Here is a 19,182-nt window from a genome sequence, read left to right as displayed (position 1 = left end):
GCAACAAAAAATTAAGGACTGAATAATTATAGGAAGTGGAGAAGCTGTAACTACTTCTATCCCAAGTATGTATGGACAGCATGATTCCCCCGCTCCAGTGCTTCTTCTTGCTCAGGCAGCACGACCACCTGTGGTTAGCTGCCCCACTAAAGACAGAAGAAAAGTTTTGCTGTAATTTGACAAAGATGTTTTCCCCAAATGTTCTATTGACAACATGTGTGATTATCTCCTCTGTAATTATCAACTTTCTTGTGACTTCTTCTTGTCAGAGTCTCAAAGGCATTTCGACGGTCATTAGAGAAAAACAGCGTCTCTAAGTTACAAATACAGTTGTTGGCATCCACAGTTGGTGGGAAGGCTAGGGACAGATAGAGTTATGATAGTTATACTATGTGAAATTGTATTCTGGTGGTCATGTAAGTCCGATGGTTCCAAAGTGGAATGACTCCAATAAAATGTGAAGAGACTGAAATCATTGGTGCAATAAACCGATTGCAAAATGGAATCAATTGTGGTGTTTGTTTTGGTGCTGTTATATCCATCCATGTGCAAGGTTCATGATGCTAAATGCACAGTCAGTGAACCACTCTCAAGTCTTCCTAAACATTTTCAAGAAGGAAATCTGATCATTGGGGGAATAAGTTCTTTTATATCTACTGCGTCAGATATTATGAATTTTACAGTGCTATCCAATTACACGGCATATGATACGGCTTTGTAAGAATATTTTCCCCTGTGCATATCTGTTAATATCTGTGCATGTGTGCATATCACCTAAATACTGACATGCTCTTCATATTGCATTGAATTCTAGGAATGTAAAGAGTTATTTATAACTTTTCTCTTAATTTGCAACTTATCATTTCCATTCCATGGTTCCCTGGAAACGAGAGATTCTGTTATCTAATCTGACCCCATAGGGAAAGCACTAACTGCGTAGTCTTCAGCTATGGAACATGGTGTCTTGTAATCACAAACTTATTGCTTAGTATAAGAGAAGCTCATGGAATCTTAGTAGGTTGGGCACAGTGGTTCCAGGGGTGGAGTTCTAGCAGGAGCTCCTTTGCATATTAGACCACACCCCCTGATGTAGCCAATCCTCTAAGAGCTTACAAAAAAGAGCCTTGAAAGCTCTTGGAGCGTTGGCTACATCAGGGGTGTGTGACTTATTATGCAAAGGAGCTCCTGCCAGAATTCCACCCCTGAGTGGTTGCATCTAGATTGAACACAACCACACAATCCTGGATTGCTCATGGAATTGAATAGAAATCCTTGGAATTTCCAATTAGCACCTCAAGGGTGGTGATTGTAAAACCACACATTTTAAACATTTTTTCCTGTTTCAGCGGGCATTAAAGCATAATAACATCACAGCACTGACTCACTAGTGGGATATTAAAATATAAAATACAGAGAATGAGTATCTGGAATTAGAGAGGGGTACAATTTAAATGGGCTGGAATCTGACTATGGCTCAAAGAAAGTCAGTGTACTGATACCGTTATTAATATTTCAAGTCAGACATTAGTAATTAAGCCTGAAGCACAATGATATTGCAAGAATGTTGTTCAGTTACTTCATGTTTCCTGTTCAGTGTACGGACTAGTCATTACCAACATGTCTTGGCCATGGCATTTGCGGTGAAGGAAATCAATGAAAACCCCCAGCTCTTGCCCAATGTCACCTTGGGCTTCCACATCCGTGACAATTACATGCATGAACAAGAGACCTATCACGCTACAATAAAACTTCTCTCTACAAAGAACAGATTTATTCCCAACTACAAGTGTGACTTCCAGAACAATCTGATAGCAGTCGTTGGAGGAGCTGAAGCAAAAACTTCTCTCTACATAGCAACTGTGTTATCCATCTACAACATTCCACAGGTACACCCGGTATTCAGAATGTGAAAAGACTCTAATGAAAGTGTTGACAGTGTAATACAACAATGTATTTTATCTATTCATGGCCAAGTGAAGAAAAACATTTGTCTTTTAAATAATCCATAACTTCATGATGTATAGCTTTTAAAAATATTTATCTACGTCATGAGAATATAGTGATGCCAAAATTCAAAACATTCTTCAGTGTGTCCATGTTTTATATTTTTGTTATTCTTTTGTATTTATGTGCTGCCTTTCCATAAAAAGGCGTTTCATAACAACGTAGAAATATAGTAACGGAATATTACATACGATGAAAATATTGGGAAGGGAGTTCCAAAATCCATGACAGACAGTGATAGCCAACCAGATGTATGGACATTACAGAGTGCCCTGAAGAAATACATCCTTGAGGAACAGGTTAACCTGCATCCAAATTGTTTGGGGCTTAACATGATTAAATGTAGACTGTAAACCAACTGGCAGATCTTATAGCTAATGCAAGGCAGCTGAATCTGTTCTTTTGTCTGAAGAAAGGAGATTTTACATTTGTAAGTGTATAAACTGAAAATCTTATTAATCTTTAAGGTACTACTGGACTCAGTCTAGCTCTTGTTCACTGTAGATAGTTCCTATTAACATCCTAAACAAATTCAGCCCCATGTATGACATGTTGTTGTTGTTGTTGATGATGATGATGATATATTGTGTGCAGTATAGCCAGGAGATCCTATCAGTGTCTGGCAACCTATTTTCTTGGTCTTTTAAAATTATGCATCAGTGGATGGTGAGCTAGATTTGTTTTTAAGGCTACATATATTTCAGAGATAGTTTGCCATTGCCTGCCTCTGCATCATGATCCCAGTATTCTGTGGAAGTTGCCCTTCCAAATATGAGCCAAGGCTAACTCTGCTTAGCTTCTGAGATCTGATGAGATTGGTCTAGCTTGGGCCATCCAGGTCAGGACCCGTGACACGTTGCAATAGTCCAGTACAGAAGTTGCCCAACCTATCTGACTCTGGTCAGATGTAGCTTCATAGGAATGGATACATGCGGTAACATGCTGGTAAAAGGCACACATTTCTACATAATTACCCATGCAACAACTATTACTCTGCAATGGGATTATTTTAGATTCAATATCAATGTCTGATTTAAGAAAGGATGATGACAAATGCCAGTAATTCTCTGTCTGAAAGAGCTAATTGGCGCGTCACATTTTCATTTTATTCGATTTATTCGCTTTTGTATGTTTATGTGACTAAATGGTCTTCCATACAAAATATTGCCCTGAACATAGAACTGACAAACTGAATAGACGAATAGGGTGAAATATCCAAAAAATGATTAAAGAAAGACTCACTGTTGCTAAACACACACCTGTGGGTTGAAGCAGAACCAAGCTCTTCCCATTCCAAAAAGATTCCTTGACTTGATCCAGATGTGAAGCTGTGACCGTTTTTAAGCTGCCACACTAGACTCCTGTTTTAGTTTTCAGTTACTGACTAATAACCTTTATTATGACATATGCTTTCATGAGTAATTGATCTCATGTCATCAGATGTATCCATCTAGTTCTTCTTCATGACTGTCACATTTCCAGCAAATTAAATCTTTTTTCTTATCTTCTCCATGAATGACCAAAAAAGGGAAGCATAGGTTTGTTGTGGGTTTTTTTAACTCAACTGGAAAGTATGCACTTAACTGAAAACTTTTCACTCTCATTCTTTACATCTCCTCCCCAATGTTGACTTCCTTTAGCTTGCCTATGGTTCTACATCATTAATAAATGAAACGTTCTCAGGAATTTCCATTTATCAGATGGTCCCAAATGAAGCCCAGCAGTACAAGGGAATCCTGCAGTTAATGCTGCATTTCAGGTGGAAATGGATTTGGCTCGTTGTTGTTGATGATGAACGTGGAGAAAGATTTCAGCAAGCTCTGATTCCTCTATTTTCTCAGCATGGCATCTGCACGGCCTTCATAGAAAAAATCTGCCACGTCTCTAGCATAGCTGATTATTTTGACATAATGCAAAATGTATTGGAAAATTATGACATTCTAATGGAGAGTAAAGCTAATACAGTTGTTCTTTTTGGAGACACTGGTTCTATCACATTTCTGAGATGGACAATAAGAGGTTCAGCGCAAGGATCTACAACAGCAATGCCTAAAGGGAAAGTTTATATTATGACCATTCAGATGGATTTTACATCTTATTATTTTCAAAGAGATTGGGACAACACAGTCTTTCATGGTGCAGTATCCTTCACAGTTCACACAAATGAACCACCAGGATTCCATCCGTTTCTTCAGAGCAGAAAACCTCTTAAGACTAAAGGAGATGGCTTCATCAGAGAATTCTGGGAACAGGCATTCCTCTGTGAGTTCTCCGATTCACTGAGGCAGAAGGATTTTAAGAAAAACTGCACTGGGGATGAGAAAATGGAGAGCCTCCCAGGTGATGTTTTTGAAATGAGTATGACTGGTACTAGCTACACTATCTATAATGCTGTCTATGCTGTAGCACATGCTTTACATGACCTGTATTCATCTCCTTATGGACACAGAAGAATGCTGAAGAGAAAAAAATATAACGTCTTCAGTCAATCTTCATGGCAGGTATCTACCTTCAGTAGGAAAAAACCCATGTCTCTGGCAACAGAAGCAAATATAATCTGTACTGCATGGTACCTCTCCAGAAAGGATTTCTGAATTCAGCTTCATAACTTTGTTTCTTCTCCCATCCATCTTAGATGGTTGCAATTCTCCAAGCTTCAGCTTTGTTCAACATTTCTTCCACCATTTACTATAAACATACTTAAATACATATACAAATCTAAGAAATCTTTACAAAGACATATAAATAGTGTTTCATTCTAACCACGATGTGTAATAAATGTTTGCATGTAGCAAGACTTATTGTCTAGAGCAACGGTGCCATTTGTTATGAGGGCCGGATCAGACAAAAATGAGACCTTCTTGGGCTGGGCCATGTATGTTATAAAATACATTGCCAGGTAGCAGAGCTATAAATTTTATAACGGACACAGACAAATACAATTAAAGGATTTTTAAAAAAATAAAATAAAAATATTTAAATAAAACAAGTTTAAAACATTAGCACTTTTGCAATATTTTGTTTATTTTTTTAAAATAAATCAAAAGTTTATTACAACACCAAAAATAATTTACAAAACAGTATAACTCTAACATTTCGCATACAGATAGATTTGCCTTCCACATAAACAATAATATCCTCTAAAATATAATCTATCCCCGAATTACCCAAATGGGGTAGAACGTGGTGTCAAACCGTAATCGAACATCCATCTTAACGACATTTTTTCTTTATAAATGGTAACACTAACATTTCTTTTTACCTTTAATTGTCTTTTACCTTGCACCTTTTTTTTAACCAACTATAAAACTTTTCCCATTTTTTAATTGCTTCAACTTTGGGAATCCCTTTTAACATATTCGATAAAATATCCATCTCTGCGGCTTGCAGTGTTTTATCTACCACCTCCTCTAATTCAGGAGTTTCTTTTTGTTTCCAATGCTTGGCATAAACAATTCTAGCTGCTGTTAACACATATATTGTCAGATATTCATCCTCCTGTGGAACCTCCTTCCTTACTAAAGACAATAACATAATTGCGGGTTTAAACTGCCAGTTTATATTTAGCATCGCTTTCAGCATCTCATAAACTTTAACCCAAAATTTCTTTGCCAATTTGCAAGTCCACCATAGGTGGAAGAATGAACCAACCTTTGTCCCACATTTCCAACAGTTTGGGGGAGTAGACACCTTAATCTTATTTAATTGAACAGTGGTGATGTGCCATCTATGAAATAACTTTAAAAAGTTTTCTCTAAAATTATACAGCTTAACGATTTTATCGTTCAATTTCCAAAAGCGAGACCATGTTTCCAGATCAACATTTTCCGTCAAGTTCTTGGACCACTTCAGCATCACATCTTTAACGACTTCATCCTCCAATTTCATCTGCATTATATAATTATAAGTTTTCTTAATAACTTTATCCACCTTATTTACTAAAATTTTATCAAAATCAAATTTGGTGTTGGTAAACCCAATCAGTTTATCCTTATTAAATTTGGCCAATACTAGGGTCATGGTCCACCAGTCTAACTTTATACCTTTTGCCTCCAATTCTTCTTTCCCATATATTCTATCCTTTCCATCCAGTAGGTCCTGGTATCTGACTAACATTGAATAATCCCTTAATTGTGGTTGAATTGCAGCCTCACTAGGTGATAACCATCTCGGAACTTTATTATATATTTTCTTTTTAAGTTTCTGCCAAACATTGTAGATCCCCTTACGTACCAAATGGTTGACAAAGTATTTCTGTGCTCTGTCTGCATACCATAGGTTATGGTGCCACCCATTTTGGAGGTCGAAACCTTCCAAGGTTAATATTCTTTTGTTTTCAAGGCCTATCCAATCTCGCAGCCAGACCACACCACATGCCAAGTGATAGTTTTCCCAATCTGGTAGACCTAAACCTCCGTTTTCCTTCGAATCCATTAAAATTTTCCATTTAATTCCTGGTTTCTTATCTAACCAGATAAAGGATCTAATCAGTTTCTCTAACTTAACAATAAAAAATTTTCTGGCTGCGATGTTGACCATTTGAAATAAAAATAATACCTTAGGTAGGATATACATTTTAGTCAGAGCAATTCTACCCATGAAAGATAGTTGCAAGTTACGCCATTTCTTTAGCTTGGCTTCGAGTTCTTTTAAAAGCGGCTCATAATTGAGCTCATAAATGTTACTGCATTTATTACTAAGCACTATCCCCAGGTATCTTACCTTAGTTTCCCTCTGAAAACCTGATTTTTTTTCAATAACCTGTGCATCCTGAGTAGAGATGTTTTTAGTTATGACTTTGGATTTTTTATAATTTACCTTTAGACCAGTGACTTGCCCATATTCATTTAGCTCTTTTACAACTTCCTCGATTGAGTCTATTGGATCTTGTATAATTAGAACTACATCATCGGTATATGCCAACACTTTGTATTTTTGATCTCTAACCTCTAGACCTTTAATTTTGGTGTTATTTCTTATGGACTCCAGTAAAATTTCTAAAGATAACACAAAAAGTAACGGAGACAACGGGCAGCCCTGTCTAGTGCCTTTTCTTAACTGTATTTCATCTGATAAGTCTCCGTTCACTATCACTTTGGCTTTTTGGTCTTTATAAATGGCTTTCACGTTCTGAATAAAATTAACTCCGAAATTCATCGTTTGTAACTGACAAAACATAAAATTCCAGTTCAAATTATCGAAAGCCTTCTCCGCGTCCAAAAAAAATAGTGCCAATTGTTTCTTCCCACTAATTTCATAGTGCTCTAAAACATTTAATATTGTTCTTAAGTTTGGAACTCATGTGCCGTTTTGGCAAAAACCCAGTTTGATCTGTATGTATTAGCTTGGTTAATACCTTTTTTAGTCTATTGGCCAAAATAGCTGAGTAGATTTTATAGTCAACATTAAGTAAAGAGATTGGCTTGTAATTCCTGACCTCAACTAACCCTTGAGATGTTTTCGGGATGAGTGTTATATTTGCCAGCTTCCAGGAATCCAGAATATCTGCTTTAGCCCAGACTTCTTCAAGAACATTTTTAAAATGACTAATTAAGGTCTCTTTGAACGTGATATAATATTCCGCTGGAATACCGTCTGGACCTGCTGCTTTGTTTTTCTTCAAATTGCTCCAGACTTCTTCAATTTCATGCATCGTTATCGGACCATTCAGTCCTTCCCTCTGTTTTTTGTTTATTGAACAGTCTCTGGTAACTGACCACTCTTGTTCTGAAATACTGCATCAAAATTTAGAGGTACTGTGGTATAGCAAACCTGGGTATGCTGTTCAGGTGTTGTTCAGGTGTGTATCTGTAAGTTGCAAATCTACTTTTGATTTACTGACATTCATTACAGAAATCTCATGGTCAATGCTTTGAGCCTAAGATGCAGAGGAAAACAGGAAATGGCTGGCCACTGCAAGCTTTTGTACATAAGCTACTTCATGTGTTGGTCAGCCAATGGAGAAAATAGAGACTTTGCTCTGTAGCTTGATTGAACAAACCTGGCAAAGCAAGCTGTGATGCAGAAAGAAGCAAGAGAGGGAGAAGGAAGCAGGCAACAGTGAGTTGCTCATGGGCCTGATAGGAGTCCTCCAGGGACCTGATCTGCCACCCAGACTGTATGTTTGACATCCCTGGTCTATAGAAATGTTGTCCTTTTTTTGTTGTATTTCAACCCATTGCAAAAAAGATTATCCAGAGGTGTGTTCTGTGACTGGATATTTGCTGTGTCCTGCAACTGGATTTTGCTGTTCTTACAGCATTCTAATGGAGTAAAACTCCAGTTGCAAAACACATTATTTAGCATGGTGTGAACTCACCCCAGTAGTAATTCATTTTATCATGATCCTACAGCCAGCCTGTTGTCCTTCCATTTCAGTCAGTCTATTTCAAGAATTGCCCACACTAGGAAATTTCAAATAAATCTCTTTCAAGAACCATTCACAACAGTTAAATTCAAATCAATCCTAACTTTTACGTTGTCTCTTCTTATTTGCCAGCACAATCCATTGTGGACAACAGCCTGTACAAAATGCCACTTCAAGATGGAAATCTTCTGTGTTATGATTTAAATGTTATCCTCTCTTCCTTGAGAAGGCTTAATCCAAGAGGTTCTTTAAAGAGATTTAATTGAATGATCTTGATGCTGATATACTTGGAAGTGTCCTGAATGAGGTGTGCTTGACAACAGGTGAAAAGTTTCAGACATTTCTTTCTAGCTGAAGAGCTCACTCATAAATTGCACATTTGCACAAAAGGAAAACTTCTATGGTTTGATTGCTTGTTTGTGATTGTCTCACAATAGTCTCTGTCTTCTCTGGCCAAGCTCCTGTGTTACCCCTGACAGAATTATTAAATATTGCCTTTGATCTTTAAGTGAGGGGATTAGTAGCAAAGGAAGAGCTTTTAGCAAGAGGTGGGAACAGGATCTGTTCTCAATGTTTACGGATATTCTTTTCCTGATAGACCTTTTATTTGAGACAATAAGCAGGCCAATTATGGAATAAAGTAGATTTTATTATAGGAAAAAAATAGAATCTAATTATAAACACAGATTGTTCATATACACACAAGACATCAGAATTAGAGTAGCTAACGGGTGAGACAGAAGGGGAAGGGAAGTATAGGTGACACGTTACCAGTCTCAGAGAGAGTGGATGAACCTAATGGTTGGGTGAAGGCGGTATATGGAGAATGATCAGCGCTAACCATGTACAAAAACCTGATATGCACCAGGGGTGCTGCTTTCTGGATGCCCAACAAGACACACTGTGCATGGACAAGACTGGGTGTATTTGTACCTCAAAATGTATCCTGGAGGTATGTTAACCTGAGTGAGCTTACATGACAATGACAAGATGGGTTTAGGAGGTCTTAGCAAAAGTAATGTTTGAGTTTTCCCAGGTGCTAGGCAAAAGGAAGGATGTTGCCAATGGGTGTAGGATATGGGTTATATGGGGATAGCTGAGTATCAGTGGAAAGTTAATAGTTATCTCAATAGCCTGGCATAAAGGAAGGAAATTTAGATCTAGACAAACAGCTAGCATAATTACTGCAAACGTAAAGTGATTACCTGTGAGAAAGAATGTGACACGGAAACGCAGTTGGGAGCCAGTTTCTGCTGCAAGTGCTTTCTTTATTTGTGTCTCTTTCCTGTACAGCTCATTCACCTTTTGTCCTCTCTCACCCACAGCCATCCCTTTATGCCTCCACCTGCAAGCTTAAATCCCCTTTCCCTTCTACACGGATGCCCTTAAAGGGCCAGCCTCCAAATTCAGCCTTCCCATCACAAAGAACATACCATAAATTCCATAGCAGGGCAGGAAGGGAACTGGGAAGGACATTATCAAACATAATCCATTCAAACTATTGAAGAAGGGCTGGATGCTTGCTCTGTTGTCAAAGCCTGAGCTTTGGACAGTATTCTAAGCCATCAGGTAAAGGAGCTTTGGACTTTAGAATTAAAAAAAAGAAGCTTTTTTGAAACTTAAGTTCAAAATTCTAGATATTGAAATGCAAACGTTACATAGCCTGGCCAACAAGTCCTGCTCCCCATTGAATTTTGAACTTCCTCTCTCAGTAGGGAAATTAGCGTCATATTTCTCCTCTCTGCAAGCTCCACAGCAACGGCATGCGTTCTCGTTAATGAGATGTAATGCATTACCATCTGCTATCCTATTTGGTAGATTTAACAGGATTGAGTACTCTAATAGACACTGTCTATGTAATTCCAAGTGTATTGAAACTATTTACCATGTACTACTGAACTGTCCTCTTTATGATGATATTCGTTGTATATACTTGAAAGATATCTTAGCAGATATGTTGGGCTGTGCTGATTCAGGCAAAGTCCACAAACTTTTAAATGACACTTGCACTGAGGCAACTTTAATGGTGGCTAGATTTCTCCAACAGGCCATGGAAATACGACAGAGAATGGTTCTGGAATGACCACATTTTATTTGTTTTAATTATTTAATTTGGCTAAACTCGACTCATATATATTTTACTTATTTTATGTATTTTAGCTCCCTATGTTACTTTATAATCTAGGATTTTATATTATTTATATTGCTATTTTTCTGCTAAATCTGTTTTATGCCAATAAAGGCTTGCTATTTGACTTTAGAATAATTCAAAGAATCAGGAAGAGATAGAATGGGATGGGGGGACTCAGAATCATTTGGCAATAGTGTTGGTTCAGTGAACCAGTTTCTCTATTTAGGTCGCTTTCTCTGTTTTGCCTTGGCAAGCCTGGCGTTCTAGGGTGCAGTGTTTTTAGGAGGTTCTGGTGTGTTCCTTCGTGTTAGTTTCTGTACTCACATGGAAACACCACCCCTAGTTAAAGAAGCTGTTACCACTGCCACACCTGCCTCCCTTTTGATTGTAGGGTCTCTTGTTGGCCTTCTTGTTGATTGACAGTCCTTGCCATATAAGTAAAAGAGACTTTTTTCATATTCTTGGCTGGTTTGCACTGTGGACTCTACTCTACTCAACATCTAATTGATCCTCAGCTAACTAGCTAAGATTAACATACAGTAACTTCATCTTAACCTTTTCATGACTGAAGTAATAACACATAACTCCCAACCTTCTTCATCTGAAATATATCCAATAACTACTTCTTTTTCTGTAAAATTGTATAACTTCTTTGAATACACAGCTGATGATATATTGCCACACAACATGACTTACCAACAATTCCTCTCATTCTAATCTTATTTTCATTAGTCTTCTCCAATGTCCTCTGCCCTTTCTTTGTTCTCTCTTCTAGGCTTGGGAAGGTGCAAGGTTGTATCATTCATTCTGACTATATAACCAATGCCAAGAATTCTAATTATATCCTTAGACTATTTATTTATTGTCAGATATTTTATAGCACCTAGTATCTCTTTAATTTAGTCATCTGGTTAGAACATTAAACTGATGTTTCAATTCTTCATGTACTATCTATTCTTAATACTTATATTGTATGTCTTCAATCATCAATAAAATTATTCTGGAATTAAAAAAAAACACTTCTATCCTTCATCACCAATGGCAACAGCTCCCTGCCCTCCGCAACTCTTGGGGCGTTTTCACACTGACCTTAATCGGCAGTGATGCCCCTCTTCAGCCGGAACTGGGTTTTGGCAGTTTCCATTTGCGCCGCAAAAGCCGCGGGACTTTCCGGCTCTTCTGGGTGCTCCGCGGCAATTGGTGCGAAATCCGGGCAGATCCTGCGCGCTGAAGAGGGGCGTCGCTACCGATTAAGGTCAGTGCGAAAACGCCCTTGGAGTTGCAAATTTAAGAAATGATCTGGATCTTATTTTCCCACTGTAGGGTTTCTCCCCTTTGTTCACTACCACATAATCATGGCTGCCATTGAGATTGTAGTTCTAGTGTGAGATAGCTTCTAGCAAAGAGGAAAGCCGGCTAAAAGAGTTCAGAGTGGTAAGCAGCTTTGTCTTCATTGTCCAGAGGTTTCATAACTTTTTGTACTGGCCATGGTCACTCCTTGTGGTCATCTTTCTTTGCCTGTCCCCAGAGGAAGATCAGCTCTTTCGGTGCTCTTTCAGTCCTCTTTCGGTCATACCCATCCAGTTATCCTGTTATTTACCTATTCACTCATAAAAGATGTTTTATAGCCTCTAAGCTTGTACAGACCCTATTATTGTCAACTTTGATGTACATTTGAGATGTAAGGCATTTCTCTAAAATTATTATTTGACATAATTTTCTCATGATATTGAATATGTGTGATCAATAACGCCCTGCCTCTCAGCTACTTCTTGAGATCCCCTCTGGTTCAAAAATCTTTGCTCTTGGGAAAGAACTCAAAGTTGAACATAGAATTCCTGCAAATTTTCTCCTAGTGTGGTGCCAACAAAAAAAAACTACAGCTAGGAAAGGCGTTTTCCCTTGAAAGCAAGACAAGAAGAAGAAGAAGGTATCTAAAAAAACTATAATAAAATCATGTATCTAAAAATAAAATGAAAAATCATAAAAATGTCAGGCACAGATGATCTTTTTAAAAATGGTCTTTAAAAAAAAACCCTGTATGACAAATTCCTAATGTGCACAGTGCTTTCTAATGAACAGTTGATTTTCATTTGTGTTTCCCTTTCAATCTAGCTTCACCACTTTCTGAAAAGTGTCTCATTTAATAACAGTGCTGGGGAGAAAATTTCATTTGATGCCAGTGGAGAAGTTGCAACAAGGTATGATATTATCAACCGGCTTGCTTTCCCAAATCAATCTTTTTTCAACGTGAAAATTGGGGAGATTCATCCAGAAGCTCCAGCAGACCGAATGCTTACCATTAATGAAGAGAGGATCACATGGAACAGTTGGTTTAACAAGGTAATCTGGGAAAACTGCCACTAAAAAGTATGTTAGACTAACACGTACTCTGGTACCTCAATTGCTTTTTAAAAAATAATGATGTTCAGTGCAAGCAATCAATTCATACCACATAACAAAAAGGAATAATGGCTGCTGGTTAATAAAGAGAACAAGAAAGGGTTTTCCACATGTCTTTTCTTCCACTTCTCCTCTCTAAATGTCTTCCCCCCCCCCTTGTTAAGCAAATGTGGGAGGTTGTGGGACCTGCGGCAGGGAACTGTAGTAAGAATTGGGTGTGACAGAAAAAAGCTTGCTTCAGCCAATCCAAAGGTTTTATTTGTTTGTTTGTTTTAACAAGAGTACTTGTCATCTTAATTGAACAAGTTCTGATTGGAACAAAAGAATGATTGAGATGTCTCTCTAACAAAACATTCTTCCATATGCACTTTAAAAAAACAACAACAGAAGGACAGTCAGAGATACCAACACTTTAAATAGGGGTAATCACCATCGATACAGGACTTTGAGTTTTACTGAGATTACAACCAATCTCCAGATGACAGGGATCAGTTCCCCTGGAGGAAATGGTAGTTTCCAAGGACAAATCTATAGTGTCATGCAGTCCAAGTTCTCTCCCTCACTTCATCTTCCATAGGCACCACCCCTTCAATTCTCCAGAAATTATCCAGAGCTGGAAATCCTGCCTACCCAAATTGGGAACAGATCAAAGATGGCAGGATGTAATCCTTCATCATTTCCATCATGTGTAACAGCACAGCAAAAGTAATGGAACATAAGGGATTTGGTGGTGAATGAAGCACACACACATGCTTCAGTGGAAAACTAAATGTTTTGGGGTATTGTTCATTAATAATTTGGAGGAACAACCAATGATATTGTAGATCCAATACCGATGGTACATTTTTCCCTGCCTCACTCATACATTACTACAAACAGTACTGCTGAAAAATAATGCGATTGCTTCAATCTTATTATAATATTATATATACCAGTGTATACAATCCCTCAAAAAAATCTTTTCCAATTCTTTTTCCAGTTTTCAGTGTATGACAAATCATTTGCTCTCACAGTTACCAATACGGGGGATTAGTAGTCTTCAACAATTCTTTCCTTCAGTGACTAAAGTTCATAATGCAGTCCATGGCAAGTTCTGAATTCCTTTCAAATAGGAAGGACCAGGAAGTCCTTACAGTCTTCATAAAATATCCCCTCTAGATATCAAGATGTTTCAATACTGATCTTCAGTTATCAGGCTGTCAAACTGGAACCCAATTTCAATAAGTACTAACACAGACTCAAGGCTCATAGCTTACAGTAGAATCAATGTTTTATTGAACAGTCTCTGATAACTGAACCCTCTTGCTCTGAATTCCTGGGGTATTGACCATTAATAATTTGGAGGAACAAACATAATGTTATTGTAGTTCCAATACTGATGGTAAATTTTTTCTGTCTCACTTGTACATTAGACACAGCCCCTTTCTGACTGCAGTGAAAGTTGCCATCCAGGTTCTAGAAAGCAAATTATAGAGGGGGAGCCATTTTGCTGCTATGACTGCACACCATGTCCAGAAGGGAAGATTTCTAGTCAGAAGGGTAAGAGATTTGTTGTCCAATCCTGAGCAAAGTTACACCTTTCCAAGCATAGAAGGGATATCATTGGTATGGTGCTTCAAGTTTTGAAATAGGATATGGAATATCCAAGTTCAAATCCCCACTCTCTTATGACACTGGCTCAATATTAGGAAGAAATTCCTGACAGAATGGTTCCTCAGTTGAACAGGCTTCCTTGGGAGGTGGTAGGCTCTCCTTCTTTGGAGGTTTTTAAACAGAGGCTGGATGGCCATCTGACAGCAATGCAGATCCTGTTGATTTAGGGGGGCGGCAGTATTTGTGAATTTCCTGCATTGTGCAGGAGGTTGGACTAGATGACCCTGGAGGTCCCTTACAACTCTATGATTCTATGACCTTGTTGGGTGACCATGGGCCAGTCACACATTCCAGACCAGGACTATTTTACCTGGGAATAAAACAGAAAAGATGAAATTAATGTAGGTTGCTTTGGGTGCCCATTAGAGGGAATGCCATATTATAATTGAGATATATAAATTAATTAAAAGCTATAAAAATTAATTAACACAGTTATCTTATTTCCTATGCTTGGGGTGACAAATCCTAATTGGCAGTATACACTGATGGGGTATAAACTGCTGGTGACTGAGCACAAAAATAAATCTTTGTTTTGTAGTGTCCCATAATTTTTTTCAAAATATTGCTTTAACTAAATCTTTACTTGATTCTTCCTCTGTTCTGTTGGTTGCATCAATGCCCCTCGCATATAAATGGAAACTTTAAAGAGAGAGAAGAGAGAAAAGGAAGTCTTTTACCATGCAAAATGACCAAAGCGCTCATTCAAGGATCTTAGAAGATAGATTAAGCAAGCTTATGTGTTGTTGTTTACCATAAGTAAGGATAGTTAATATTGGCATTATTGATTGAAATGTGTATACTGCAGGCTTGATGTGGTAGAGCACTGGTAGACCAGTACTCCCCTGCTATACTCGAACATAAGAGAAGTCATGTTGGATCAAGCCAATGGCCCATCCAGTCCAACATTTGGAATACTGTGTACAATTCTGGTCACCGCACCTCAAAAAGGATATTATAGCATTGGAAAAAGTCCAGAAAAGGGCAACTAGAATGATTAAAGGTTTGGAACACTTTCCCTATGAAGAAAGATTAAAATGCTTGGGGCTCTTTAGCTCGGAGAAACATCGACCGTGGGGTGACATGATAGAGGTTTACAAGATTATGCATGAGATGGAGAAAGTAGAAAAAGAAGTACTTTTGCCCCTTTCTCACAATACAAGAACTCGTGGGCATTCAATGAAATTGCTGAGCAGTCGGGTTAGAACGGATAAAAGGAGGTACTTCTTCACCCAAAGGGTGATTAACATGTGGAATTCACTGCCACGGGAGGTGGTGGTGGCTACAAGCATAGCCAGCTTTAAGAGGGGTTTGGATAAAAATATGGAGCAGAGGTCCATCAGTGGCTATTAGCCACAGCATATTATTGGAACTGTCTGGGGCAGTGATGCTCTGTATTTTTGGTGCTTATGGGGTGGGGCAAAGTAGAAGGGCTTCTAGCCTCACTTGTGAACCTCCTTATGGCACTTGGGGGGGGGAGGGGTTGGCCACTGTGTGACAGTATTGGACTGGATGGGCCATTGGCCTGATCCAACATGACTTCACTTATGTTCTTACTCTGTGTCACACAAGTGGCCAAAAACCCCCAAGTGCCATCAGGAAGTCCATCAGTAGGGCCAGGACACTAGAAGCCCTCCCATTGTGCCCCCCAAGCACCAAGAATACAGAGCATCACTGCCCCAGACAGAGATTCCTAACCATACACTGTGGCTAATAGCCACTGATGGATCTCTGCCCCATATGTTTAGCCAATCCCCTCTTGAAGCTTTCTATGCTTGCAGCTGCCACCACCTTCTGTGGGAGTGAATTCCATTTATTAATCTGTGAAGAAGTACTTCCTTTTATCTGTTCTAATCTGACTGCTCAGCAATCTCATTGAATGTCCATGAGTTCTCATATTGTGAGAAAGGGAGAAAAGTACTGCTTTCTCTACCTTCTCTGCCCCATGCATAATCTTGTAAACATCTATCATATCACCCCTCAGTCAACGTTTCTCCTAGCTAAACAGCACATCCTTTGGCCAGTTGTTCTTTCACAGTAAACCACCTCTTTATTTAGATGCATTTTTTGAAATTCTGAGAGATTTAAAGAAATCTTTCTTTTTGAAGAAAGAAAATCCCACAATTGAATAAAATCTCTGCAACAGTAGTGAAGTATTTTGATAGGGGAGTAAAACAAAGAAATCTTATTGCACATGTCCAGCTTGTTCAAACTAGCTCCCATAGGTCCTACATATAAGGATTGGTTGTGGAGTGAAATACAAATGCTGTGATACTCACCAAAGTATCCTCTTGAAGAATGAGATATGGGAACAGATATGGGATGTGGACAACACTGAAGCTGTCCCTCCTTCTCTTAATCCCCTCTCTCTGTTTTACAGACTTGGATGAGTGTATCCAGTGCCAACAAGATCATTATCCAAACATGGGACGAAACCAGTGCATTCCCAAAGCCGTCTTTTTTTTGTCTTATGAAGAGCCACTGGGGATCACTTTAGTGACTTTTATCATTTCCTTTTCTTCCATCACTCTTTTTGTGCTAGGAATCTTTATAAAGTACCACAGCACCCCCGTTGTCAAAGCCAACAACAGGAACCTCACCTATTGCCTCCTGATCTGCCTCCTCCTTTGCTTTCTTTGTGCTCTGCTCTTCATTGGTCAACCACAACTGGTGTCCTGTCTCCTCCAACAAGTCATTTTTGGCATGGTCTTTTCAGTTGCCATTTCTTGTGTGCTGGCAAAAACTGTCATGGTGGTTCTGGCTTTCCTAAGTGTCCAACCAGGAAGCAACCTGAGGAAGTGGGTGGGGAAAGGAGTGGGCAATTCAATTGTGATTTCCTGTTCCTTTTTCCAAGCAGTCCTTTGTTTTGTGTGGCTGGCCACTTCTTCCCCATTTCCGGATGTTGACATGCACTCAGAGACTGAAGCAGTTGTACTGGAATGCAATGTGGGGTCTGTCACCCTATTTTACTGTGTCTTGGGCTACATGGGCTTTCTGGCCATTGTTAGCTTTGTGGTGGCTTTCTTGGCTAGGAATCTTCCTGACAGTTTTAATGAAGCCAAATTCATCACTTTCAGTCTCTTGGTCTTTTGCAGCGTTTGGATCTCTTTTGTTCCCACTTACCTGAGCACCAAGGGAAAATCCATGATGGCCCTGGAGATCTTCTCCATCTTAGCCTCCAGCGCTGGCTTTCTGGGTTGCATCTTTGCCCCCAAGTGTTATATTATTCTTCTGCAGCCTGAGCTGAACAAAAGGGAATATATGATAAGAAGAAATAGGCAATAATGTAAATTACTATGGTGTAGTCTGTCATAAATTGTTCTGTTTTTGGTCTAATCATCTGTCCCTCTTTAGCATTCATAACTTATCAAAATATATATCTTGGAATTTCAAAATTGGTAGCCAGCTTCAGGATAGCTTTAGAAGTTGAACTTCCCGACATAAAGGAATTTAGAATACCCTGGCCCATGAAATTCCTAACTTATCCGGAGAAAGACAACGACATAAAAAATTGGCCAATAGCTTCCAAGTGGCTATAGGAGATGCCGTAGCAAACATAAAGGCTCATGTAATCTCCACAAACTGTATCCTAACCTCCTTTGGAAACCTTGATTTAAAGCTAGAAGCCTCAAACTTGCTCATCAGTTTTAGAATAATGATTGGAGCTGTTGTTGGGTTGAATTAGTGCCCCAAACAAAGGGTAAAAGATGCATTCCAGCCTAAATACATAAGTCAGATTCTCTCCTTCCCCTCAATTTCAGCGGAGGAAAAAGGTTTCTGGGAGGGGGGGGGGCATAGCTCACCAAATATATTTATATATTACCAAATATATATATATAGACATTTGAAGCAATTGACACAAACTTCAGAATAATGGCCAGAAATAAAGGGGATTGGTACATCTTGAGACAGGTTATCTGCAGATCCCCTTGATCCCTGGAATGGAAGCTGAGGTTGTCTGTAGCATATATTACCCATCAAAAGCAAAAGTTCGAGATTATACAAATCAGTTCATGGGACTTGAAGTGCAAAAAATAAAATAAAATAAAGAGTGGTGGTTCATCCTATTATGGAATATCTCTGCAAAATCTCTCTGCTATTTCTAAAGAAATTTAAAAAAAACTTTGCTCACAAGAGGGCAGGAAAGTGCTGACAGCACAAATAAAAGGCAGGAAAATATATTATCTGAGATAAAACAATAGGAGTTGAACAACTTCACTGTTCTATGAGGACTTTTGTATCCTAGTGTTTAAAATGTCAGGTGAGGATCATGATGATATAAGTCTCACCCCTCCCATGTCACAAAACGATCCCAGCGGACTTTGGGTCAGTCACAACCTCTCAACCATAGTGCAGTTTTTGGGTTGTTTTGATCACTCCTCCCATTCATTGATGTCTCAGGCTGCTTGCCAACTTAAGGCCAAACCAGAAGAAACCTGGCCTGTCTTAAACTGCCTGGAAGAGCCCAAGTAGAGTAGATCCTCTATCAGATTTTAGAACTTTTACTTTGAAGAGAAATGCTTTATAATCCAAGCCTTGCCTTCCATAGATAATTTGCTTAGTTCTGCTCTCGTATGCCCAAGTCACATCTGGGAGTAGTGCATAAATGTCAGAAAAAAGTCATATT

At 38.7% G+C, this 19,182-nt stretch overlaps 1 protein-coding gene across 1 annotated transcript; it reads left to right on the top strand.

Moving 5' to 3' along the window:
* Window positions 1-1,628: 1,628 nt before the first annotated feature.
* Window positions 1,629-17,840, top strand: LOC132583139 (vomeronasal type-2 receptor 26-like). Its single transcript, XM_060254811.1, has 4 exons — window positions 1,629-1,886; window positions 12,618-12,845; window positions 14,318-14,444; window positions 16,936-17,840. The coding sequence occupies exons 1-4, from the start codon at window positions 1,629-1,631 to the stop codon at window positions 17,838-17,840; spliced, it is 1,518 nt and encodes a 505-aa protein (XP_060110794.1).
* Window positions 17,841-19,182: the final 1,342 nt, after the last annotated feature.

This window comes from Heteronotia binoei, chromosome 15, assembly GCF_032191835.1.
Source record: "Heteronotia binoei isolate CCM8104 ecotype False Entrance Well chromosome 15, APGP_CSIRO_Hbin_v1, whole genome shotgun sequence".
Lineage (NCBI taxonomy): Eukaryota > Metazoa > Chordata > Lepidosauria > Squamata > Gekkonidae > Heteronotia > Heteronotia binoei.
The sequence above is the reverse complement of the archived record's forward strand: the minus strand, read 5'-3'. Positions and strand labels throughout refer to the sequence as shown.